This window comes from Actinia tenebrosa, unplaced genomic scaffold (assembly GCF_029948245.1).
Source record: "Actinia tenebrosa isolate PJP-AT-01 unplaced genomic scaffold, QUT_ActTen_1.0 PGA_scaffold5__44_contigs__length_20552954, whole genome shotgun sequence".
Taxonomy (NCBI): Eukaryota; Metazoa; Cnidaria; class Anthozoa; order Actiniaria; family Actiniidae; genus Actinia; species Actinia tenebrosa.
In genome coordinates, this window is record NW_028292582.1 from 17,873,026 (window position 1) to 17,899,079 (window position 26,054).

The following is a 26,054-nucleotide window of genomic DNA, read 5'->3' on the forward strand; positions in this document are numbered from 1 at the left end:
TACAGTACTATTTACCAGATTCGGTATTGTCCCTTTAACCAATTAATTGGAAACAATGAAAGTTATTCCGTCATCAAAAAACGAATATTTTAAATGTGTTGTTTTTGGATCTACAATTAATAACCCGTTTTAAAGACGAATGATGCTAAGCTCGTCTTAGTTTCAAATTTCATAATATATGAACTTTACCTTTGCAGGATTATATTAGTAGGGCACGTTCCGATGAAATGGAATCAGGTGCACAACCCAGTTATGATAAAGGCATGTGTCAGGTGACAAAAGTGGGGGATTTCCAAGTTGCCAAGTCAGGGTACGGTAACTCAGATCGAGTATGTGCAGTGAGGGGAGGATTCCTAGAACTCCAAAACTGACAAATTGTTGCCCTCACTAGCGACTATTTAGTGAAATTTGAGTTCATGGGTTATGGGTAAACGACCCTCTCGGTCAGAAGAGGATCTCTTTGAAGTCAAAGAAGAATCTGGAAGTAAATAGAATTTTTTTTCAAATCAAAAATATTGCTTACTGATGTTTCGAGGAGCAGCTTCAGGTCGCGTTTCCTAAAACAGTGTTCCCCTGGAACATTTTACCTTACTTAACCAGGAGAGAAAGAAAAACCGGTTTAGTTTCTACGAAGAAACATCTTTTTTTCTAAGGAAACATGCTTCGTTATAGCTTACTTCTAGAAATGTCATAGACAGGAATGGCAAGTACAAGCGAATGGTTTTTTTTTCTTTAAAGGTAGGTAATATGATTTCTAATCACAGTCTATATTTATGCTTCCTAAAAAATGTCTTAGTGGATCAAAAAGTTAAACTCTCTTCAAAATAAATAGAGCATTTTACCCCCATACATAGAATTACAGATGGACGTAAATTTGTCCTCTTCTGTTTTTAATTTAAAAGGAAAAAGAAAAGACCATACAGGTCCTTGTAATATTGTTTTTTCGCCGCTCTAAGAATGTGGCATAATTTTAGCGGTATACTTCCGCCATACGTGCGACATGTGATGTCTGGTTCGATGGCAAAATGACACATGGAATAATAGAGAATATTTCATTAATCAAAAGTTTTTTAAATAGCACTTGCACTTAGAAAAAAAAGATTTTTAAAAAAATACCCAGCAATAAGAAAAAATACTGGTGAAAAAGAAACAAAACAAGGTAAATTCTGAAAATGATTCAAATAGATGAAAGAAAATATTACCAGTTCAAGGACTCATCGATGTGATAGAATACCGTGAGATGTTGACCCGGGGAGGGGGGGGGGGGGGTTTGGGGGTTACTCCATATTATTTGCTTACACGGGTATGTGCCGACCTATAGGGTATGGTTTTTCGGCTTTTGGGCTGGGGTAGAGTTATCATTTTTGAATTTTGTCTGGGATAGGGTTTATAATTAGTCTGGATAGGTTAACACGATTTGGTCATTTTTGTATGGGCGAATAGGCTACGCTTTTTGCCGGCCACAAAAAACAATAAAAATTTAGTCAAATTGATTTGCACTTGTTGTGAAAAACGTCTTTTCAGTCTTTTAGTTGGAATAGGGTGTACAATCTTAGTTTAGTTGGGCGTAGGGTATGTAAAATCAAATTTTAGTCCGAGGATTAGGGTCAGTGTTTTGGAGGTCCTGGCGGAACACCTACCCAAGTTGGGGGCGGTAGTACCTACCCCCCCGGATGTGAGAATCACATTCAATGTTTTCAAAATGTGTAAAGGGGCTCACGATAGTTATGCTATCAAATTAGTAGCAGTAGAGAGAATTACATTTTTAAAACTCGAAAAATTTAAAAAACACAGTCAACGCTTAATATAGAGGATGATTACCCTGGTGCGCGCGGTGAGAGTAGAATTTTATCTTCGAGTGTTCGAGTGGTCGCTGCGTCACGAGTGAGTATCTAATCGAACACTCGAAGATAAAATTGCGATCTCCAAGCGGCCCGTGTAATGCTATGTTTATTATATAGATATGATGATGAACCTTAAATAAACAAAAGCTCAAAAAATTCTTTATTAAAATAGCAAGCCGATTCAACAGCGATATCTTCACGTGTGAAAGAATGTATCTTCCACTGGGCGGGTGAAAGATTCAAGTTTTCGACACTAGAGAAAACCTGGTATTTATCGATATCTATATAATAAAGTCAATAGACACCCAAAGAAAAACGGATGGAAATTAGGGGATACCGTTGTTGTATTATATATGCATTATATATTCACAGGTTTTAGTGAATTCCACTGTAATTTTTCAGTCAGTACCGTTAAGAAGTCTGCTTACGGAACACCAAAGGCCATATTGCTTACTATCAATCACGTGACTTTTTGGAGTTGACTGGGGGGCAACTAGCGGATGCTAAGTCAAAACATATCAAAATAAGTCCCCAAACTATTGTATTTGACTATTTTCACGACATCCAACCAGAAAACCAGAGATCAAAACAACCTCCAGGATTGTTACAAGCCATTAAAAAAGAGCTATTACCGGAAGTGGACGTCTATTGATAGCAACCCTATTATAAAGGTTCTGCGCCATCACGTGACAGCAGCCATGTTGAATGGCAGTAGTAACAATCTTTTACACGTGATGGTGCCAACCTTCTATTGGTGGCCTATGCTATTAGACCTTAAAAGAGTGCTAAATGAATTATGCCTTCGCTACCATAAGTTTTTGTGTAGAGTGTTTCCATGACACTCACGGAAAACCAACAAATGTTTCAAAGGAATGTGTCTATGCAGGCAAATTTCATGGAAAGCCTTTCATGGAAAGTTATTTTGACGTTTACTAAAACCTACTTTGTTGATAAAGCAAATTGGTACGATTTCGCAAGTTTTAATAGAAAACAATGTAATAACACGAACTTCTGATACATTATTAGTCTTACTGAACTCAAAAGTAGTTTAAATAATAAAAGTACATTACTTGATACTAAATCATTTTCAAAATGTGGTGGAACCTTATTTATGTCAAGAGGTAATACAGGGCGTGTGTTAAGCACGACCTCTTGTTTTGTGATCTAGCTAACTTGCGGTAGAGGAAATACATATGTGGCAATAATTACTGGGTTGCCTGTGTTAGGCTAAAGTACGATAACATTTTGGACGTCAACTTTATCAACAAACTTTAAATGTTTCGTTTTCGCCGTCCTTTAAGGCGCTTTAAAAAAATAATGCTTGCGGTATTTCAAAATACCGCTAGTTTTATTTTCAAACAGACTTATAATTGTATAATACAAAGTTGACAGAAATGGGTCGCCAACGAAGTGTTCTGATTCCACCATGTCCATGGTATTATCGCCCTTTTGATATGAAAGTGCAAAACAATTTTGGAACTGATTAGCAATCCCTATTTCAACCAATCAACTGCCATTTTCTATGTTGCAGTATTTTATTTTACTTTTTTAATTCTACAAGATTTTCGTCGACAAAACAATGCGTGACTGTCACGCCTTCTACCGCACACACTTTTTACAGAAATATTCTTTCTTCAATGTGATGCTAATAGAATTTTATCTTTTACATTCTTCATAATTAACAGTATATTATTCTTATACTAAAGAGCTTGATTCTTAACGTTTCGGTGATATTTAGAGTGGTACGACAACAAGTATTTTATACCGGTCGTATCTTCATCTCGGCTCTCTTAGCAGTGTAGCCATTGAAGCCACTCCAGGCAACTCCAGCAGCTGAATTTTTCCCGTGGTGATACAGGCCGTTCAGGTTAGAGTGGTGACAGCTTTTGTACCACCAGGCACCTTTGTAGTCCACTGCACAGTTTCCACTCGTGACATCATTGTCACGATCTTTGGTGGTGAAGGCCATACCACGATGTTCGGAGAGTGCGTCACCAGCAGCGCCTACGAGTGAAAACGATAATTATGTAAAAAGATGTTAAAGTCAATTCCATGTGTTTTTATTGGCGCTAAAGGTGTTGCGCGAGGATCTCTGCACGGATTCACAAGAAACCAGAAGAAAGGGAAATGGGTATATGCTTTCTATCCTTACGGGAAAATAATTATACAAACGATCTATGACTTTGTCAAGAGAAACTACAAACTTTCAAACGCTTTTCCTTTTTTTGTTAATAGGGAGCCATAAGCTATTTACCTCACCTGAATAAGTTCCAAGACTCAGTTGGTACTTGCTTCTTTCACTGCTCACAGCAAAGTAGTCGTACTCAGCATACGCACTCTTCCCCTTGATGTCTTGTAGGTCAACACGAAGACGGTTACGAGTCTGATGGGTCAACCGGTTGATTTTATCCAGTCCCAACCAGAACTCGCCTTTCAGGTCACCAAAACCGTTCTTGTAGTCAGCCCAACCCTCGATAGAAGTCGACTGAACCGTCTTGTCTCTTTGGAAGACTGTCCATCCACCTCCACTCGTCTTCTGGTCACAGTAAACCTATGAATCGAAATATCACACTGAACAGACTATTCTTAAATTTATTTAAAAAGCCAATTGAGTATTATTTAAATTTTTTTTAATGACAAGATACCTGACTTCAACTCTTCCACATTCACACTACAATTGTTTTATTCAACTTATCAAAAAAAAAGTATCCAATTTTGTAAAGTTAATTTGCCGTCACCTGGATCGACTGTGTAAACACCATTTTTCTTGCCACCTCTTCTAAGAACTTCAGCACAGTTTTTGGGCACTGAAAATTAAAGAATTGTGTTAATTTCTAGCGTTGTGTTTGTATAATGCAAATTCAGTCGACGATAAATTAACTTCACTAACAGGAATAGCAATGACATATGATTGCTTTAAGAATTGTCAACAATACTTTCTTTCATACTAGAACGTACCAGTTTTGTTTAACGAAGCTCCCATTTTTTCCATGATGACATTCAATTTCTCTTCGATGGTTTTCAGGGCACCGGAAAACTGTTTGGAATTAGCCGCACCTCCAAAATAATTATGATATACATCGTCATTCGTTTTGGTTTTGGTGACTTGTTTTCCTTCACTGACAAAAAACAAGCTGATGAAAATCAGCACAAATCTCAACACTTTCATCTTAAGAGTTGTTCCCCTTCGACACTCGCGTTCAGTCAACAGGACAACAGGTTGTGGGTAAAACTCACTGAATCATGCTGTGGAATAAAGACAGCTAAAAGTCAAACACAAATTTTAAACTTGTTTTTGAACTAAACTTTCTGTTAGCCAATCCTTGGCAAGAGGTTTGCATTAAAACGTGGCCTTTTTTCTAATGAGACCGTTCAAATAATTGTACATGACCCTTACTCCCAAAATATTAGCTTAAAATATCGTGCTTCCACCCCCCCCCCCTCATCCCACCCCATCCCCCCCCCTCCATGTTTGATGGATGGGACCTATTAACCCGACAAGTCTCGTTATATAATTGAATTTGTTTATGAGTTCATTTTTGAAGAGCACCGAAGTAAAGTATAATGATAAGAAAATATTTTAGCTCTCCTTAAAAAACTTGTCCTCCACCGTTATCAAGATTCATAATTTCCATGTCAACCATCAATACCGTAAAGGGATCTTCCGTGAGGTTCGCTCCACGCGTACTAGGTAACACTACAGTCATATTTGACAACACACAACTCTTAACTCAAATTGTTTTTGACGGAAGGAGGATGTCATGTAGATGTCATGTTCAACACCTGAGAACACGGGGAAAAAACCCTCGTAGTTAGGGAGAAAACAACACATCACTGAAACGAACTCAAAGTGAAACTCAAACTCATGATTAAATTACAAATGTTATCACTTTTTTTGCTATTCCTTCAGAATTTGCGGCCCTGAATTATCGCCAGAAGTCAAATAACAATCTCATTTTTAAAAATAGAAAAGCTTTTAAGATTTAAGATTTAAATCAATAGTTTTATGGACTTACACACTTAGTTAACTAAACAAACCATAGTTTATTGACACAACGTGTTAAAACACGATGGGATGTTTGTTGGTAGCCTAATTGGTGGTATAGTGAAGCGATATGATTTTGTTAATTAATTAAAATGTTATCAATATTAAATAATACAATTAGATTTATGGAAGTATCCGTTCAGCATCCATTGTTCGCAGCAGTAAAACAACGGTTGGTAAATGTGGCTGGAGGTTGGGGGATGGAGGCAAAACGTTTTTGATGAATGGAAATTAATATTTATTTTTACCAAGTTTATAGAGTATAAATATTCTGTAGACAATTGTAGATTATGGTGTATGAGTAAGTCTTTTCTTTTTTTATTGACATCTATGAAGCGTGGCTCCCTAATGATTAGTTTGTCACATAGTGACAGAACAATTATCAGAAATGAGCTAAAATATGGGCGGAAAACGAGTCTGAATTTCGTGTTTTATATAAAAAGCTGCTCTCTTTATTTCGCTGCATTTTAACGTCAACGTTACGTTATACTAATGGCGCGCATGTGTCTACTGCTATGAAGCTACATATTAAACCATTTTAACATTTGAATTGTTTAGCTTGAGCACAATTGGGTATCTAAACAAAATTCAACAAGAAAATTATTTTCACCGTTTGTACATAGGGAGGAGGTATATCAACACGATCGAAAATTTATTGAATGACAATAATTGAATAAGCATAAATAGTTATCTGCATCTTGTCATAGGATAAGTCATATAGAGAGTCAGTGCTCGCAAATATCAATATGAATTAGCCTCCTCCGCAGGCATCTCCTTGCCCTTTTTGCTCCTTGGGCTTCCTGTGATGAGAACAAAAAATTCGAAGGGGGAGGGGGAAGGGAAGAAGAAAGAAGAAGAGGAGATGCCTGCCAAAAATGTAGCCTCCTCCGCCGGCATCTCCTTGGCTCTTTTTGCTCCTTGGGCTTCCTGTGGCGAGGACAAAAATTTCGAAGAGGAAAGGGGGAAGGGAGGGAGTAAGAAGAAGAAGAAGAAGAGATGCCTTCCAAAAATGAACAACTAGTTGACATTTCGCGCACGTTGTTTGCGCATGCGAAAATATCTTAATCATAAGAGGGTCGGGTAGATTTCTTCAAACAAAAACATAAAAAATAAAAAATAAAAAAAACAAGGGGCGCTGTAGGGAAAATTGCTGTTGTTCAGAGCAATATGTCGTCTTATACTGTTGAAAGTCGAGTTCAGGTAGTGAATTGTTAATCTTTGCCGTCACACCTACAAAATAACTAGATATGGCCGTGAAGGCTGGAGCGTTCGAAATAAAATTGAAGAGAGTTCTAACGTATGAAGCAATTTTGAAGGCTTCGTTTGCTTTTCTTGAACTTGGTCTGCTAACTGCCACAAGGCGACATTTGTAGAGGATATGGTTCGAGGAATTCATGCAGATATGAAGTTACAAAGAAGGCAAACAAACTACCCCATGTTTCAATTCATAATATGGAAGTTTTTACCGAAGCAGCCGACGTCGTTAACGACAGCTCCGAAAGTATTCGAGCGAAAGGCGTCTGTTGATGTTGAAAGCAAATGTCGTTCTAAACAGAATTAAGAGGCTGTCTCTGTAAGAACCTCATAACGATTTTGGTTGAAAAAACAGATTTCTTTCAAACTTTGTGTGTGAGTGTGCCCTTCCAAGGTTATTTCCAAAACACATTTTGTTTTGTGTCTCGGCGCTTTTTTGCAAAGTTTCAGGGGGGGGGGGGGGGGGTTCCCCTTGGGGGCCAAATTAGTGATTTTGACTACTTCTCATTCATGAAATTTGGGCGATGTTTAAAAATTCGTAAATCCATAACAAATCATCACAACACTAAATCCTTCCATATTATAGTAGATATATATATCTATAACATATATCTACTACAAATTTCATGAATTCGTAAGAGTTAGAGTTAGAGTTAGCTTGGTAAGAGTTAGCTTATTGAAAATATCCCCCTTATCCTTTCCCACCCCACACCCTCATGTTTGATGGATAGGAACTATTAAGCCGACAAGTGTCGTTATATACTTGAATTTGTTTAAGGGAGAAAACAACACATCACTGAAACAAACTGAAAGTCAAACTCATGATTAAATTACATATATTATTACTCTTTTTGCTATTCATTCAGATTTCGCGGCCCTGAATTAGCGAAATCAAATAACAATATTATTTTAATCAATAGAAGAACTTTTAAGATTTAAGATTAAAGTCAATAATTTTATGGACTTACACACTTAGTTAACTAAACAAACCATAGTTTATTGACACAACGTGTTAAAACACGATGGGATGTTTGTTGGTAGCCTAATTGGTGGTATAGTGAAGCGATATGATTTTGTTAATTGATTAAAATGTTATCAATATTAAATAATATAATTAGATTTATGGAAGTATCCGTTCAGCATCCATTGTTCGCAGCAGTAAAGCAGCGGTTGGTAAATGTGGCTGGAGTTTGGGGGATGGAGGCAAAAACGTTTTTGATGAATGGAATATTTATTCTAACCAAGATTATAGAAAATAAATATTCTGTAGACAATTGTAGATTATGGTGTATGAGTAAGTCTTTTCTTTTTTTATTGACATCTATGAAGCGTGCCGGCTCCCTAATGATTCGTTTGTCACATAGTGACAGAACTATTATCAGAAATGAGCTAAAACATTAGCGGGAAACGAGTCTGAATTTCGTGTTTTACTAAAAAAAATGGCTTTCTTTATTCCGCTGCATGTTACTGTCAACGTTACGCTATACCAATTGCGCGCATGTGTCTACTGCTGTGAAGCTACAATGTTTAAAAATTAAAAGATTTCTGAGCTTCGCAGCGAACGTTACGAAGTTTTCGCTTCTTCAAGCTCCTAATCAACCAACTCATGTTCACCGACCTGCGAACTTTAAGCTTTTGGAACTCAAAAGTCAAGTTTCCGGTTTCGTTAGATTTATTTTCCATCGCCAACCGCGTTTTTTTAAAGTCATTCTTTACCCTTCTGTATCCAAGTCTGTAAACAGGAATCTTACTATGTTTATAACGTGGAATTTTTAACTTGAATACTAAATACTTGTACGACGGCATATTGAAATACGCAATGAAAACTAAGGCCACCCCAGTGATGTGTTTATGTTAAGCAAACAAGCCCTATGGGGTCCCGGGGTGAATTTACGCGTCCACAGGGTGTACACTTCGATTTTTGGCAAGCTACTCCTCTCCCTTTTTCTCTTCCTCTCTCATCCCCACTCCTCCTCCTCTCTCGTTTCTCGTTCCTAGTTCTTCTCTGCCATAAGATTTAACACAGAGATCCCAACGGAGAATGTATGGAATAGCCTGCGGAGGTGGCTAAATATAAGTAATGATTTATAGAATAGTTCAAATATAACGCTGTTTGACTGTTTATGTCAAAGGACAGAGACTCTCTCAAAATCGCTAAAAAATACTTTATAAAAGCAATATACATGATGGCTGCTTTAATGTCTCTGTATTGGACTCTAGGAGCTGTAGAGCACTCGAGAAGCAAAAGAAACGCTGGGCTACGTCTCGTGCTCCTAAGCTTGCTTTTCTCGTACTTTACCGCAGCTTCCAGCCTGTTTATATCACCGTACAAAGGCATGCGCCTTAAGGGTGATAGTTTGTGCGCAGATTTTTCATTTTATGCGTTACTGAAATCCCTTTAATCATTTCAAATCATGCTAGTATACTGATCAATTGTAATCGTCGCATTCCGATGCGACAGTGGAAAACAACTTTGGAAATCAGCATTTCATCAGTTTTTTAAACTTCAAAAATCAACCAATCGCCATATTCCATACTGCGCGCGCTTTTTTAATTCCTCCTTTTACTGCCATTTTCATAATCATGCTAACTCGGTAGCTGCGAGCGGCACGCCTCATCATCAGAAGAAAGAACGAATGGATGAGCTTTATTTGTCCAAGAGATTTCATCAGTTGATACAACTGGTTTACATAAAAGTCGTGCACATAACAATATATACATAGAAAAGAACTATAATATGAATAATAATAACTATAAATAATAAAATTGCAATTTACAATTAAAAAGCTAAAGTGGTAGCCTTACTAAAATGACACCATCCCTGGAAATTGTACCATATAAAACTAGGTATGTAATATAGCTTACTGTCCAAAATCTTTTTCGATACGAGACTGGGTAGGTGTTGTATTTAGCCGGTAAAGTTTGGCCGTTTGATTCCGCCATTAAGGAGGCTCTGGGTAGTTTTGGTCTGGCACAACTAGCCGCATTGAAACGGCTACAACTTTTTCTTGAATAACTCGATCTGCAAGCGCTTTTCACACAATGTCAGGAAAGGAGTAAAGGTTTCACAAATAATAAATTAGTTTAAAGCGTCCTTTTCATTATGACGTAATGATGACATCATAGAAATCGTTTACCGCTTATTTTCTCCAAAACTAGACCTAATCTTTCGTTTAGCGATGTCATCTAGTTGATCAGCTAATTCTTTGGCAAGTTTGACGTGTTCAGTCGCTGCATTCCTCGCTGACTCAGTAACGGCTTTCTTCTTTTCGGGATCTGCACTTCAGCTTGGCGTACTCTTCAGGGGCATGTTTGTCTAGCTGCTCGAGAGCTTCTTGAACTGCCTTCTCAACGACTGCAACATCTGTTTCATTCAACGACATGGCTTGGGGCCAAATATCAAGATCTGCTTTTTATTACCGAGGATTTTTCTGTTCAAACCGGTACGCAACTGAATAAAATTCAAACAGCTAGACTAAGTATCAAAAAGGTTTTTCAAATTATCAACGTGGTGGAACCTTATTTGCGTCAAGAGGTAATACAGGGCGTTTGTTAGGCACGACTCTTGTTTTGTGATCTAGCAATCTGGCGGTAGAAGATATACATATGTTGCAATGATTACTGGGTTGCCTGTGTTAGGCTAATGTACGATAATATTTTGACGTCAAGTTTATCGACAAACTTTAAATGTTTTGTTTTCGCCGTCCTTTATTTTTTGGAAATACCGCTAGTTTTATTTTCAAACTTATTTATATTTTGTATACAAGGTTGACAGAAATGGGTCGCTAACGAAGTGTGAAATTGTGTATAAACAATTATAAAAGAAAAAGAAAGAAAACAGCAACGAACTATCTCCCAAATTGTTCATTGTTACCACGTCCATTGGTATCATCGCCTTTTGATACGAAAGTACAAAACAACTTTAGAAATGAGGGGTATCTGGCGTGATTTAAAGTCACGGATCGTGCCGGGTCGCTTCGTTCGCGGGTTGGGCCTACATTGGGGTGGATTTCAGCATTTGGTCTATGGTTGTATTTGATGTAAATCTGATTCAGTGTATGTATGATTTGAGATGAGATTTAAAAAAAACTTTGGAAATGAGCAATCTCTATTTCAATCAATCAACCACCATTTTCCATGCTGTATTATTTTATTTTAATTTTTAAATTCTACAAGATTTTCGTCGACCAACAATGCGTGACTGTCACGCCTTCTACCGCACACATTTTTTACAGAAAGTTCTGGCTTTCTTCCATGTGATGCTAGTAGAATTTAATCTTTCACATTCTTCATAATTAATAGTATATTTATTTCTATACTTGAGAGCTTGATTCTTTATGGAGATTTCTAAACTGGTAAGATAACAAGTATTTTATGCAGGTCGTATCTTCATCTCGGCTCTCTTAGCAGAGTAATAATTGTTTTTCCAGTGATACCAGGCGACTCCATCAGCTCTATTTTTCCCGTGGTGGTACAGGCCGTTCAGGTTAGAGTAGTGACAGCTTTTGTACCACCAGGCACCTGTGTAGTTCACTGCACAGTTTCCACTTTTGGCATCATTGTCACGATCTTTGGTGGTGAAGGCCATACCACGATGGTAGGAGAGTGAGTCACCAGCAGTGCCTACGAGTGAAAACAGTAATTAATCTATTTGAAACGATTGAAATTAAAGTCAATTCTATGGGTTTTGATTGATCGTTTGCAACCACGTGTATTTTGCTAGTGCCAGAATATTTTTCGGTGTCAATCAAAAACAATCCTAATGACAATGTAGAACCACCAATAATACAGCTCTGGACATAAATTTGGAGTACTTGAGCATTTCTGAAACGAGCTTACGAAGTTTAAGATTTTTTCAAGTGTAAATGTATGGCGAAAATTCAAGACAAAAAATTATCAAGCTCACTTTAGACATGTATAAATTGAATACAGTTACGAACATGACAAATCTAAGAGTACTTTGATATGGTCGGGGAAGTTGCTTCATTTTTCTAGAACTGAATGAATGCTGCTGATTATTTTCATAATAAATCTTTAATATATTTCCAAGCAAATCAAAATATATAAAATCCGATGCTAAGCGAAAATATGCTAAAAATTAATATTTAAAATTCTTCATTTCTATGGCTCTTGAGATACTAATGCAAAAAACAAACGGCGAAACGATCCGAATTTTTCTACACTAAGTCACGTCATAGTTCTCTAAAACATATCATAGAATCATGTTTATAGAATTCATAATTATTTTTGAGTTATTTTCTTCGGTTCTATCACGTCACGTGCAAACAAACTATGAATTGGCGCCATTAAAAGGTCAAGGACCCTGGACCGGGGATAACATTGGAAAATATAAGAGACATGCATGGGAAAAAGTGGTGGCTAAGATTGGAAAATATAAGAGACTAGTATGGGAAACAGTGGGGGCTAAGATTGGAAAATATAAGAGACTAGTATGGGAAAAAGTGGGGATAAGATTGGAAAATATAAGAGACTAATATGGGAAAAAGTGGGGGATAACATTGAAAACTAGCTAAAAGAGACTAGAATGGGGAAAGGGAAAAAGTGGGTGATGGGCTATAGCAATTAGCAACGTCGTCTTTGCGGTTCCCGATATAGGTCTGTTTATCAAAAGCAAGGTTTTAAAGTTTTTTCTCTTTTTTTAAGAGAGGATCTAGTTATTTCCTAACCTGAATAAGTTCCAAGGCTCAGTTTGTACTTGCTTCTTTCACTGCTCACAGCAAAGTAGTCGTACTCAGCATACACACTCTTCCCCTTGATGTCTTGTAGGTCAACACGAAGACGGTTACGAGTCTGATGGGTCAACCGGTTGATTTTATCCAGTCCCAACCAGAACTCGCCTTTCAGGTCACCAAAACCGTTCTTGTAGTCAGCCCAACCTCGATAGAAGTCGACTGAACCGTCTTGTCTCTTTTGGAAGACTGTCCATCCACCTCCACTCGTCTTCTGGTCACAGTAAACCTATGAAACGAAATATCACACTGAAAAAACTATTTCTTCAATTTATTTAGAAAGCCAACTAGTCAACTATTCAACTAGTCAAAAGAAAGATTATCCAATTTTGTAAAGTTACCTTGAATGGCCCTTTGCCATCACCTGGATCGACTGTATAAACACCACTTTTCTTGCCACCTCTTCTAAGAACTTCAGCACAGTTTTTGGGCACTGGAAACAAAACGAATTGTGCTCATTTCTGGTGTTGTGTTTGTATACCGGGTTGTACACAGCAATTTCAGTCGACGATAAATTAACTTCAATAACAGGAATAGCAATGACATATGATTGCTTTAAGAATTGTTAACAATACCTCCTTTCATACTAGAACGTACCAGTTTTGTTTAACGAAGCTCCCATTTTTTCCATGATGACATTCAATTTCTCTTCGATGGCTTTCAGGGCACCGGAAAACTGCTTGGAAGTAGCCGCACCTCCAAAATAAATATGATATACATCGCCATTCGTTTTGGTTTGGGTGACTTGTTTTCCTTCACTGACAATAAACAAGCTGATGAAAATCAGCACAAATCTCAACACTTTCATCTTAAGAGTTGTTCCCCTTCGACACTCACGTTCAGTCAACAGTACAACAGGTTGTGGGTAAAACTTACTGAATCATGCTGTGGAATAAAGACAGATAAATCTCAAACACGAATTTTGGACATGTTTTTGAATGAATTTTTCTGTTAGCCAATCTTAAGCCTTTTTAATTAGGTGGTTCAAATGTACAATTTGGTTCAAATCAGTTAGACACCTCTCTACCTCCTTCCTACATAATATCGGGTAAAATCTAAATAAAAACCTGAGAATATAATAGAAGCGCCTCATTTGGAAAGTCAAAAAGTTGGATCGCTGGATCTTGACCAAAACTATATTTTGAAGCGCACCGAAGTAAACTCCCCTCATTAAACAAAAAAAAAGTTTGGCTCCTCAAACGATTTTCTAATTTTCAACCATCACTCCGATCCATGTAAAAGGCTACTACTACAATCATTATTTGCAACACACAACACCTCAAATGTTGAGTTTGATGGAAGGAGGATATGTACTAGCGGAGAACTTAAAAATATACAATAAATTAAAAAAAAAAAAAAAAAAAAGTGAGTTAGCAATGTTTTACTCATTTTGCAATTAACTCAGACTTTGCGGCCTTGACTTTACACTGGAAATCTGCAAATGAAAATTTTATTTTATCGATATTAGGAAAGCTTAGTCAATAGTTTTATGAACATACACATTTTATGTAATATATACAGTATGAGTGTCCGTGTTGTATCAGATATACAACCACAAGCCGAAGCGAGTGATTGTATATCTGATACAACACGGACACGAATATTGTATATTACTTATGAAACGAGGTGTATACATTCATGTTCTAGTATAATTTCAAAGATAAAATTGAATTTGGCTGAGAATATTGGAGTTAAAGTTTATGCAAATCAGAACGATTTTGTATCAGATATACAACCTCCTCCACGGACAATGATTTCTATTGTGTTTTCCTCAATAATGATTGATGAGTTTTATAAATATCGTTAACTAACCATGGTTTATTGATACAAACCATGGGCCAGACTGAAAAAAAAAATTTCTAAAAAATTCCTAAAAAAAAATTCTGAAAGATTTCTTTTAAAAACATGCCAATTCGGAAATTTCGTCTTTCCCTTGAATCGTCTAGAAAAAAATCTAGTTTTGAGTATTGAATTGTTTGCGTCCGCGTATTTGCAATTTGAAGTTGCCCATGGTAGCACGCTGATATAAAACCTCATGGAGCCACCTTAATTAGGTAGAAGGGTGCCTAGTTCAGAAAGCTGGGCCAGATATTTACATCCATTTTTCCCCCGTACCTTTCCCTATTCTTCTCTAGATCTTTCGTGACTTCTTGTGTGGAATATGAAATCAATATGTCGACCATCGGCAACAGCATGGAATACTATTTGATCTTTGGACTTAGGAGTACGTTAAATTTGGTAAAAAGATGTCACTTCAGTAACCTGGGCAAGGAGACTTTTTATCCGAATAGCACTATAAAAATCATATTGAAGACTCTTCGTTAAGTCACTCACTCAAACAACAGCAATCTTCATTTGAATACGGTTGCTATGCTCATATGAATTTTAAAAAAATCATTGAAATGATTTTCAGGTAGGCCATATAATAATATCACGTAAGGTGATATTATTAGGTTTGTTTTTCAAACTACCAATGGTTTTAGCAGATTTAACCTTGCGAGGTAAAAAGAGTTCCAGGTTTGCACCATAATAGTCTCCTATAGATACCTCATGATTTTGAATGAGTTTGATTCTAAAGAGCTCATAAGTAAAGAAAATAGATTCTTTTGTTAGGATTTGAAAGCGGAAAAAAACGGAACACGAAGTTTTAACATGTTTTTTTGCAGACTCCAGCCTACAGCTCACCGCACTGTGTGGTGGTCCCTGCTGTGACGGATCTATTGATGAAACATCTCATGTTTTGCTTCACAAACAAAACGATGGGTGTCATGCATTAGGGACTGTGAAATAATCGGGAGGGAGGGTTCTAAAATTCTCCAAATTGGGCTTAAATTAAAGCTAAACCCCCCCTGTGCTAAACGTAAAATAACTTCTCACCCCTCCCCCTTTTAAAATGAAATAACTATCAACCCCCCCCCCCCCCCCAATACATCATGATACATCGCGACAATGTTGTCATTGAAATACTACAAAAGTGTGAACAAATATCATGATGATAGCTTGTTTTCTAAAAGAAGTCGGAAACTCCAAACTGTACTGAGCTGTCATCATAAATTCAACTCAGTAACACTGCACTTTATTACTGCTGGTATTGAAAGAAACATTAGATATTTGTTGGATAACATGGATAAAGCTATGGAAAAGTACTATGCTACCTATGATTGGATCGAAACAGAATTCATCAGTTTCACGGAAGAAAAAATTAAATAAGAAAAAAGCTGATAAACGCAAATGCTCGGCAACAGAGCATACTTTAGGAAGAAAAGGGCATGTGTTATATTTAATTCCTTAGGAGGAAATCCTTTAGCAAAATAAATACAGCCCTGAGATATCCCACAACTTAATGATATTGATGAGGACACTCTACTAATATTTACATCTCAAACTGACAAATCCTGCCTGAGGGATCTTCTTTCTTCGAAATGTTTTGTTGGGGAATCCAAGGAACTTGTCCAGAACTTCTGTTTTTATCCTTGGCATAGCACTAAGTATCATCAACATAAAGCTAGAAGAATTATTACAAAGCAAAACAAAAAAGACATGACATAGTCAGTTGTCTTATACCGTATACAGTCAATCAATGTGGCATAACTTTACCACAGTATAGTATAGAAAGTTGTGACTTGTACTGTTTTTAGTTACTGTTTTTTGTACTGTTCTTATTACAAAGGATACTCAGTTTATACAATATATTTCAACACATATGGTTTTGAGGTTGCACCTGTGACAAGTTGTGTCCTTTATACAGTAAAAAATATAACAATGAATGTTATATGCATCTTTTCAATTTTATAGCGAACAAAATCCCAAATTGACTTATGATCCCCCTCTCCATACTTAAGCAATCAGCTTCTTACCCCCCCCCCCCCCCCCCCCACCTACTCTACACTCCAATTTAACTTTTAACCCCCCTATTAATTCTCTTTCACCATACTACACATTATGCCCTTATTATGCGTACTTTCTTGCGCATGCGCAAAGCCCACATTCCAAAGAAAACCATTGTTATGCAAATAGCAAACAGGTATATAATGTGAACGCCGGACAGACCAGGCCTCTCCTTTCTTTGTGCCAGCGCACAAGGTAAGCTCACGTTCCTTGCTCGTTTTACTTGATACAATTTTGTAAACGAGTTGACTATTAACGGGACTTTGTTCCTATGCCTTTATATTTCTCAGCAAATTTGCCTGAAGAAAAATGCCGAAGACTACCGAAGAGTCTCTCCATGCAGATAATACTGACGATTTGTCGCTTCTACAAGATGACGGTCCATCTTTGTCGACCGAGCTGTTCACAGGAGAGTCGCTGTCCTTCCTACAACAGAGATTAGGAATAGACTCCATTGTGTCGGCGATAGATGATTTGTCTAACCTCGTAAAGAGATCTCAAAACGTTAAGGTTGATGAACCATCGCCTAAACGTGCTCGACTGAGCTATGATCCGAGTGCCTCACTCGGCGATTTGGCAAGCGATATATTATCTGACGACGCCGAATTTGAACTCCCGCCCTCCATCTTCGATGATCAAGAGAATAAAGGTCCCAAAGTCAAAGAAGCTTTGGCGAAACGAGTAAACGAATCGTTTACTACTAAACCTATTGAAGACAAGATGAAGCCTCTGCTTCAGAAATATCACACGCCTGAGAATTGCGAACTCTTGTGCGTGCCACGGGTGAATTCACCTTTGTGGAACGAGCTTCCACACAAAGCAAAATCTGTGGACCTTGGCGTTCAAGAATTACAAAAGATGATTGTTAAAACTGGTCAAGTTTTAGTGTCTTTGGCTGAATCAGCCATAAAGGCCAAGAAGGAGAAAGAACTCCTTGAACCACAAGAGCTCCTTGGAGCCCTTTCTGATGCTCTTGCATTCATTGGGAATGCTGGTTTTCAGACATCACTCAAGCGGCGAGATTTGCTCAAGGCTTCTCTCAGCAAAGACTACCAGTCTTTATGTTCCGCTTCTACTCCAGTTACAACTCATCTCTTCGGAGATGACTTGTCTAAGAAAGTAGACGATATTGCTAAGGCGAACAGAATTGCCGTCAAGATCACCAAGAATCCTGATACTCGAGCAAGTGGTGGAAACAGAAACCGCAATCGTCAAGGACAAGGCTCTAAGGATTTTTTGTCCTCAAAGCCGGGCCCAGCCCGGCGCAACAACAATTACAACAGATTCAATCAGAACCGCTCGACGCCTCGTTACGAGAAAAAACAGTCGACAGAGTCAGACACTGCTGCTTAGAAACACAAGTAAATGATGTAAGTGTTTCTCCTTTTGCTGGTAATCTAGCTCATAAAGTCCATGAATGGTCTAAGATCACCACAGACCCTTGGATTCTACAATCTATTCAAGGTTATCGTCTTGAATTCGAGACAAAACCACGGCAATTTCGTCGTCCGGTCTCTCGACCTCTTTCTGACTCAGATCACGCTTTAATTGCCTCTGAGGTCGAAAAATTGCTCTCTAAACGAGCGATCGTTAAAACGAACCATCTTTCAGATGAGTTTATCTCGAATTTATTCTTGGTTCCCAAAAAGACAGGTGATCTTAGACCAGTCATCAATCTTAAACCACTCAATGCGTTTGTTCGTACTATCCATTTTAAGATGGAAAGTATAGATTATGTCAAGCATTTGTTGCAACCAGGCGAATTTATGGCAACAATTGACTTAAAAGATGCTTATTTTAGTATTCCTATTCATCCTAATGATCGGAAATATTTACGGTTTACTTGGGAAAATTCGCTTTACGAGTTTTCATGTCTCCCGTTTGGGTATAAACTAGCCCCTCGTACATTTACGAAAATTCTCAAACCCGTCTATGCAGCTTTGAGATTCCGAGGCATTAGGGTTGTATTCTATATTGACGACACTTTGGTGATCGGCAAAACAGCAGAACAATGCTCTATTCATTCGCAAGAAGTGTGTGAATTTTTGACACGCTTGGGATACACCATAAACATTGCTAAATCCCAGCTCAACCCTTCGAAAACAATAACATTTCTTGGGTTTGTTATCGATTCAAAATCCATGACTATATCGCTTCCTGAGAGTAAGATTGAAAAGATTGTCTCTCATTGTAAACGGCTTTTATTGAACTCCGCTCCTACTGTTCGCGAGGTCGCCCAAGTTTCGGGTCTCTTAGTTTCTGCTTTCCGAGCTGTAAAGTATATGAAACTGTTCTATCGCTCGACCGAAATGTACAAATCTGAGCTTATTTCTCGTGGCGTTTCTTTTGAAGACCCATGTCCACTGAGTGTCCAAGCACGCGACGATCTACAGTGGGTAATCCATAACATTGCTGATCATAACGGTTTAGCCTTGATTGCATCCGCACCCGATATCACTATAGCATGTGACGCTAGTGGTGTGGGTTGGGGAGCGTGTTGTAATACACTCATCACATTAATTATCTCGAAACCTTAGCGGCGTTTTTCGCTCTGAAATGTTTCACTAAAGAATTGCGCAATGCTCATGTCCAGTTACAAATCGATAATACGACGGCCGTTTATTATATTAACAACATGGGTGGAATTCACTCTCCCGCTATTAACCAGCTATCAAGAACTATCTGGGAATGGTGCATAGCTAGAAACCTAATGCTCAGTGCCGTCCATGTTTCGGGTATTCATAACGAAACTGCGGACTTTAACTCTCGCCACTTTAATGACAGAACGGAATGGAGCCTCCATCCCACTGTGTTTAAGTGGTTGTCGCAGGCAACGTTCGATCCTGATATAGCCTCGCGCCTGAACGCCAAAGTGCGTCGTTTTGTGTCGTGGTCACCAGATCCGTCGACTTTTGCATGTGACGCATTTTCTCTAGTTTGGAAAGATTTTAATGCGTACGCCTTTCCTCCTTTTAGCCTTATTGCAAGAGTTCTAATCCAACTGAAGAGAGACAAGGTCCAACGTGTGTTACTCGTAACCCCAGTGTGGCCTTCCCAGGCAAAGCTTACAGTACTGTGAATACCTATAGGTCAGTGGTGTCCACAGTCCTAGAAGTAGTTTGTGGTCGCAAGCTCGGCTCCCACCTCCTAGTGACACGCTTTATGAAAGGTGTGTTCATGGCCAAACCTCCTCAGCCCAAGTACAGGGATACATGGGATGTCGGTGTGGTGACTGAGTATCTCGAACGTCTAGCTCCCTATTCTGGTCTGAAGCTGAAAGAGTTGACCCTGAAGGTGGCCGCCTTAATTGCTCTAGTTACTGCCCAAAGGTGCCAGTCACTTCATAATCTCAGCCTCGATAACATGTCGGTCTATGAAGACAAGATCGTATTTCTAATAAAGGACCGTATTAAGACATCTCGACCAGGAAAGACTTTTCCAAAGGTCGAGATTCCACGCTTTGCTGAAAACATTAATTTGTGCCCACGTGCACACCTCTTGCATTATATTGCTCAAACTGAATCCCTAAGAACTTTGGATGAGGGTTCAGTGAATCAGTTATTTATTTCATTTTGTAAGCCCCATAGGGCAGTTCGCTCGTGCACCATAGCTCGTTGGCTTAAGACTGTGCTTCAGCAAGCCTCTGTAGACATATCAATCTATAAGGCTCATAGTTTTCGTTCCGCAGCTAGCTCTGCAGCCCTACTTAAAGGAGCCTCCATTTCAGACATTTTGAAGCTAGCTGACTGGTCGGCTGCCAGCACGTTTAATAGGTTTTACAATAAACCTGTCGTTACTACAAGCAAATCTGTAGGTGCTATTGTCTTGTCATAATAATAAAGACTATGACCAGTACATTTTGATTGCATCTTCTTACTAATGTCATTTGGCATCATGTCTTTAAACACGCATAATAAGGGCATAATGTGTAGTATGGTGAAAGAGAATTGAAAATTAGACAAGAGGTAGACTTACCTTGAAGGATAATTGTAATTCTATGAGCCATATGGAACATTATGACCTTATTTTCCCACCCGGGTCGGAGCATGATATATGACTTCCCAACCCCTACTAGTGTTATGATACCAAATGTTCTTGTTTGTTTTAATCTGCACATAAGAAAAGGAGAGGCCTGGTCTGTCCGGCGTTCACATTATATACCTGTTTGCTATTTGCATAACAATGGTTTTCTTTGGAATGTGGGCTTTGCGCATGCGCAAGAAAGTACGCATAATAAGGTCATAATGTTCCATATGGCTCATAGAATTACAATTATCCTTCAAGGTAAGTCTACCTCTTGTCTAATTTTCAATTTTAGAACCCCCCCCCCTCCCCCGCCTCCTGATAGTTATTGCACAGTCCCTAAGCATAAATAGTTATCTGCATTTTGTAATAGGATAAGTTATATAGAGATCAGTGCTCGCAAATATCAATATAAATTAGCCTCCTTCGCTCTCCTTGGCTCTTTTTGCTCCTTCGGCTTCCTGTGATGAGGACAAAAAATTCGAATGGGGAAGGGGGATAGGAGGGAGAAAGAAGAAGAGGAGATGCCTGCCAAAAATGAGCAACTAGTTGACAGTTCGCGCATGTTGATTGCGCATACGAAAATATCAATGAACTAAGGCCACCCACGTGATGTGTGTATGTCAAGGGTGAAACAAGTCCTATGGGGTCCCGGGGTTAATTTACTCGTCTGTACACTTCGATTTTTGGCAGGCTACTCCTCTCAGCACACCTCTCGCTTTTTCTCTCACTCCCTCGTCTCCACTCCTCCTCCTCTCTCGTTTCTCGTTGCTAGTTCTTCTCTGCCATAAGATTTAACACAGGGATCCCAACGGAGGCTAAATATAAATAATGACGACTAGATAAATGACTATATAAAATTTGATTTTTTAAATATTGTTGCAGGTAGATTACCTGTGGTAGGCTAACGTACGATAACATTTTGCATTGACGTCAACTTTATCAACAAACTTATGCTTCATTTTCGCCGTCCTTTAAAGACCCATTGCCACTTACCGTGATGCATCACAATTTGTTTACATTTTGAATCGTGCCACCACTGAAAAAATAATTCTAACCTTTTGAATAAACTCTTAAAAGAATGTAAAAGAATTATTATTGTACCTTAGTGCTATGTCGGAAAAGGATTTAATTTGAAGTTATTATTCAATATATGAATATTTGAATTTCATGGACCACGAAATTCATCTGTGACCGCGGTGCATCACGGTAAGTGGCAATGGGTCTTTAAGGCGCTTTTAGAAAATATTGTTTGCATTTCATTTTCAAATTAATTTATCTTTTGTATACAAAATTGACAGATATGGGTTCGCTAATGAAGAGTGAAATTGTGTAAAAACAATTATAAAAGAAAAACTGAAAAAAAAAACCAACAAAAAACAGACTGTCTCCCAAATTGTTGCAAATTTCTTTGTTTGTGTATAATAACTCATTATGTGTTATAATTTCAATATCCATTGGTATCATCGCTTTTTGATACGCGTGAAAGTGCAAAACAGCGTTGGAAATGAGCAATCTCTATTTCAATCAATCAACCACCATTTTTCACGCTGCAGTAATATATTTTAATTTTTTAATTCTACAAGATTTTCGTCGACAAACAATGCGTGACTGTCATGTCCATTGGTATCATCGCCTTTTGATACGAAAGTACAAAACAACTTTGGAAATGAGGGGTATCTGGCGTGATTTAAAGTCACGGATCGCGCGGGATCGCTTCGTTCGCGGGTTGGGCCTCCATTGGGGTGGGTTTCAGCATTTGGTCTATGGTTGTATTTGATGTAAATCTGATTCAGTGTATGTATGATTTGAGATGAGATTTAAAAAAAATTTTTGGAAATGAGCAATCTCTATTTCAATCAATCAACCACCATTTTCCATGCTGTATTATTTTATTTTAATTTTTAAATTCTACAAGATTTTCGTCGACCAACAATGCGTGACTGTCACGCCTTCTACCGCACACATTTTTTACAGAAAGTTCTGGCTTTCTTCCATGTGATGCTAATGGAATTAAATCTTTTACATTCTTCATAATTAACAGTATATTTATTTTTAAAGTTAAGAGCTTGATTCTTAATGGAGATTTTTAGACTGGTACGTCAACAAGTATTTTATGCAGGTCGTATCTTCATCTCGGCTCTCTTAGCAGAGTTGTATTTGTTTTTCCAGTGATACCAGATAACACCATCACTTCTAACTTTCCCGTGGTGATACAGGCCGTTCAGGTTAGAGTAATGACAGCTTTTGTACCACCAGGCACCTTTGGAAAGTACGGCACAGTTTGAACCATGGACATCATTGTCACGATCTTTGGTGGTGAAGGCCATACCACGATGGTAGGAGAGTGAGACACCAGCAGTGCCTACGAGTGAAAACGATAATTATATAAGTAAAGATGTTAAAGTCAATTCCATGTATTCTTATTGGCGCCAAAGGTGTTGCGCGAGGATCTCTGCACGGATTTACAAGAAAAACAGAAGAAAGGGAACTGGGTATATCTTTCCTATCCTTTTTGGAAAATAATTATACAAACGATCTATGACTTAGTCAAGAGAAACAAACTTCCAAACGCTTTTTTTTCTTTTTTTTCTTTTCTTTTTTTTCTTTTTCTTTTTCTTTTTTTTTTTTTTTTAATGTTAAAAGTGAGCACTAGGTTATTTACCTCACCTGAATAAGTTCCAAGGCTAAGTTTGTACTTGCTTCTTTCACTGCTCACAGCAAAGTAGTCGTACTCAGCATAAGCGCTGTTCCCTTTGATGTCTTGTAGGTCAACACGAAGACGGTTACGAGTCTGATGGGTCAACCGGTTGATTTTATCCAGTCCCAACCAGAACTCGCCTTTCAGGTCACCAAAACCGTTCTTGTAGTCAGCCCAACTTCGATAGAAGTCAAGATACCTGACTTCAACTCTTCCACATTCACACAACAATTGTTTCATTCAACTTATCAAAAAAATAGTATCCAATTTTGTAAAGTTAATTTATCTTGAATGGTCCTTTACCGTCACCGGGATCGACTGTGTAAACACCACTTTTTTTGCCACCTCTTCTAAGAACTTCAGCACAGTTTTTGGGCACTGAAAATAAAAGAATTGTGCTAATTTCTAGCGTTGTGTTTGTATACTGCGATTTCATTCGACGATAAACTTCGCTAACAAGAATAGCAATGACATATGATTGCTTTAAGAATTGTTAACAATACCTCCTTTCATACTAGAACGTACCAGTTTTGTTTAACGATGCTCCCATTTTTTCCATGATGACATTCAATTTCTCTTCGATGGCTTTCAGGGCACCGGAAAACTGCTTGGAATTAGCCGCACCTCCAAAAAAAATATGATATACATCGCCATTCGTTTTGGTTTTGGTGACTTGTTTTCATTCACTGACAATAAACAAGCTGATCAGAATAAATTCAAACCTCAAGAATTTCATTTCAGCAGTTTTTCTCTTCGGCACTCGCGATCAGCCAACACAGGAAAACAGGTTGTGGGTAAAACTCACTGAATCATGCTGTGGAATAAAGACAGCTAAACCTCAAACACGATTTTTAAACTTGTTTTTGGACAAAACGTTCTGTTAGCCAATCTTAAGCCTTTCTAATTTGTTGGTTTAAATGTACTTTTTGGTTCAAATCATTTCGATATCCTTCCCTTCCGATTTCCATGTCAACCATCAGTCACCGTAAAGGGCTCTTCCACGAGGTTCCGTGTTATTTACAACACACAACACATAACTCAAATGTTTTCTTTTTGACGGAAGGAGGATGGCTGGCACAACCTGAGAACATGGAAAAAAACCCTCGTAATAAGGGAGAAAACAATACATCACTGAAACAAACTCAAAGTCAAACTCATGATTAAATTACAGATATTATTACTCTTTTTTCTATTCATTCAGACTTCGCGGCCCTGAATTATCGAAGTCAAATAACAATATTATTTCAATCAATAGAAGAGCTTTTAATAAGATTTAAGATTAAAGTCAATAATTTTATGGACTTACACACTTAGTTAACTAAACAAGCTATAGTTTATTGACACAACGCGTTAAAACACGATGGGATCTTTGTTGGTAACCTTACTCGTGGTATAGTGAAGCGATAATTTTGTTAATTAATTATAATATCAACAATATTAAATAATGTAACTACTTTGATGGAAGTGTCTCTTCAGCATCCATTGTTCGAAGCAGTAAAACAGCGGTTGGTAAATGTGGTTGGAGGTTGGGATGAGCGAGCAAGAACGTTTTTGATGAATGAAAATATTTGTTCTTACCGAGTTTATAGAAAATGAATATTCTATAGACAATTGGTGATATTTTCAGACTGGTGTATGAGTAAGTCATGTTTTTTATTGACATCTATGAAGCATGACTGAGGGCTTTAATTGCGTTATTCGGCTCCCTAATGATAGTTAGCATAAACCTACTAGCATACTATCACGAATCCTGCAATCTAATTGGCTAACGTACTCACTATCTATCCTGTGATAGATAACGAGTAGCGAAAAACGAACAAATGCATAGTGCTTAAGCTTCGTCGAAATCTCTGCTTGTTCTCGATTATAGAAAATACAAGACTGTATCAAGGAAAGGAATGGAGAGGTATTGGACAGTACAGATAAATAAACTGAAGAATTATGGCAATTTTAACACGAAAAATTGGCCGTCAGATTTCATTGAGATATTCATGAGCAAATAACAAATAACAAACAACTGACTACTGAGATAACGATGTTGTTTTATAATTATTTCCTCCAAAAACAGAAGAAATCCAAGAGACAACTTATTCACATGTATTCAAGAAGAATTTTAAAACAGTAAGAACAGACGAAACAATAAAGAAAGTGAAAGTTAACTGACAAGAATCTTAAGCGAATTGTAAACAAGGCACGGCTTTAAAATGATGTGACAACTAATTATTCGTGAATAAATCCGTTCAGTTTATCACTCATTCAATTAGGAAATGAGTTCCCAAGAACAGATAAAAAGGTGGAAAATATTGGAAAGATAGTTTTAACCGTAAAAATAGAGACAAAAAGCTATACAAGTATTGCACTACTTGGAGTTCGCAAAGATGAATGAAAACAGTGACGCCGGTTGACCGTTGCTTTGTTCAGTAAATTTTTCAGTGTCATTCTTTGTTTTCAATGCTATAATATTAGGTAGTAGGTTTATGCTAAAACCATTAGACTACTCGATCTGGGTTTTCTATGAGTCAAATAGTCGATTCGGCGCTACGCGCCTC

At 37.8% G+C, this 26,054-nt stretch overlaps 4 protein-coding genes and 2 long non-coding RNA genes across 6 annotated transcripts; 2 read left to right on the top strand and 4 right to left on the bottom strand.

Annotated features, from left to right (window-relative positions):
• Nucleotides 1-3,424: 3,424 nt before the first annotated feature.
• Nucleotides 3,425-4,392, bottom strand: LOC148906767 (techylectin-5B-like; the record flags this gene model as incomplete). The annotated part of the gene is made up of 2 exons (XM_089038120.1): nt 3,425-3,848; nt 4,104-4,392. Coding segments are annotated over 2 exons (534 nt in total), but the record flags the coding sequence as incomplete, so codon positions are not given.
• A 74-nt stretch (nt 4,393-4,466) lies between these two features.
• Nucleotides 4,467-5,534, bottom strand: LOC148906768 (uncharacterized). The gene is made up of 3 exons (XR_016121450.1): nt 5,495-5,534; nt 4,803-5,090; nt 4,467-4,651 (listed from the first exon to the last, which is right to left on the bottom strand). It is a non-coding gene; the product is annotated as an uncharacterized LOC148906768 (long non-coding RNA).
• A 5,740-nt stretch (nt 5,535-11,274) lies between these two features.
• LOC148906769 (ryncolin-1-like) lies at nt 11,275-15,226 on the bottom strand. The gene is made up of 5 exons (XM_089038496.1): nt 15,009-15,226; nt 13,491-13,778; nt 13,235-13,326; nt 12,831-13,122; nt 11,275-11,766 (listed from the first exon to the last, which is right to left on the bottom strand). The coding sequence occupies exons 2-5, from the start codon at nt 13,699-13,701 to the stop codon at nt 11,516-11,518; spliced, it is 846 nt and encodes a 281-aa protein (XP_088894622.1). The 5' UTR covers nt 13,702-13,778; nt 15,009-15,226; the 3' UTR covers nt 11,275-11,515.
• Nucleotides 15,227-16,819: 1,593 nt separating this feature from the next.
• Nucleotides 16,820-19,936, top strand: LOC148906770 (uncharacterized). Its single transcript, XM_089038493.1, has 3 exons — nt 16,820-16,976; nt 17,072-18,151; nt 19,758-19,936. Exon 2 carries the CDS (start codon nt 17,091-17,093, stop codon nt 18,132-18,134), a length of 1,044 nt encoding a protein of 347 aa, XP_088894619.1. The 5' UTR covers nt 16,820-16,976; nt 17,072-17,090; the 3' UTR covers nt 18,135-18,151; nt 19,758-19,936.
• Nucleotides 19,937-19,960: 24 nt separating this feature from the next.
• LOC148906771 (uncharacterized) lies at nt 19,961-20,636 on the top strand. Its single transcript, XR_016121451.1, has 2 exons — nt 19,961-20,046; nt 20,226-20,636. It is a non-coding gene; the product is annotated as an uncharacterized LOC148906771 (long non-coding RNA).
• Nucleotides 20,637-22,677: 2,041 nt separating this feature from the next.
• LOC148906772 (techylectin-5B-like) lies at nt 22,678-24,135 on the bottom strand. The gene is made up of 3 exons (XM_089038498.1): nt 24,031-24,135; nt 23,475-23,883; nt 22,678-23,169 (listed from the first exon to the last, which is right to left on the bottom strand). The coding sequence occupies exons 2-3, from the start codon at nt 23,743-23,745 to the stop codon at nt 22,919-22,921; spliced, it is 522 nt and encodes a 173-aa protein (XP_088894624.1). The 5' UTR covers nt 23,746-23,883; nt 24,031-24,135; the 3' UTR covers nt 22,678-22,918.
• Nucleotides 24,136-26,054: the final 1,919 nt, after the last annotated feature.

What these genes read in the sequence shown, in the direction of transcription:
- LOC148906769 (XM_089038496.1), bottom strand. Translation starts at nt 13,701, where the DNA reads ATGAAAGTGTTGAGATTTGTGCTGATTTTCATCAGCTTGTTTATTGTC. An exon ending in ATGGCAAAGGGCCATTCAAG is followed by an intron (nt 13,123 to 13,234) that starts GTAACTTTACAA and finishes TTCGTTTCATAG; the next exon opens with GTTTACTGTGACCAGAAGAC. An exon ending in GAGCCTTGGAACTTATTCAG is followed by an intron (nt 11,767 to 12,830) that starts GTTAGGAAATAA and finishes TTTCACTCGTAG; the next exon opens with GCACTGCTGGTGACTCACTC.
- LOC148906770 (XM_089038493.1), top strand. Translation starts at nt 17,091, where the DNA reads ATGCCGAAGACTACCGAAGAGTCTCTCCATGCAGATAATACTGACGAT.
- LOC148906772 (XM_089038498.1), bottom strand. Translation starts at nt 23,745, where the DNA reads ATGAAACAATTGTTGTGTGAATGTGGAAGAGTTGAAGTCAGGTATCTT. An exon ending in TAGCCTTGGAACTTATTCAG is followed by an intron (nt 23,170 to 23,474) that starts GTGAGGTAAATA and finishes TTTCACTCGTAG; the next exon opens with GCACTGCTGGTGTCTCACTC.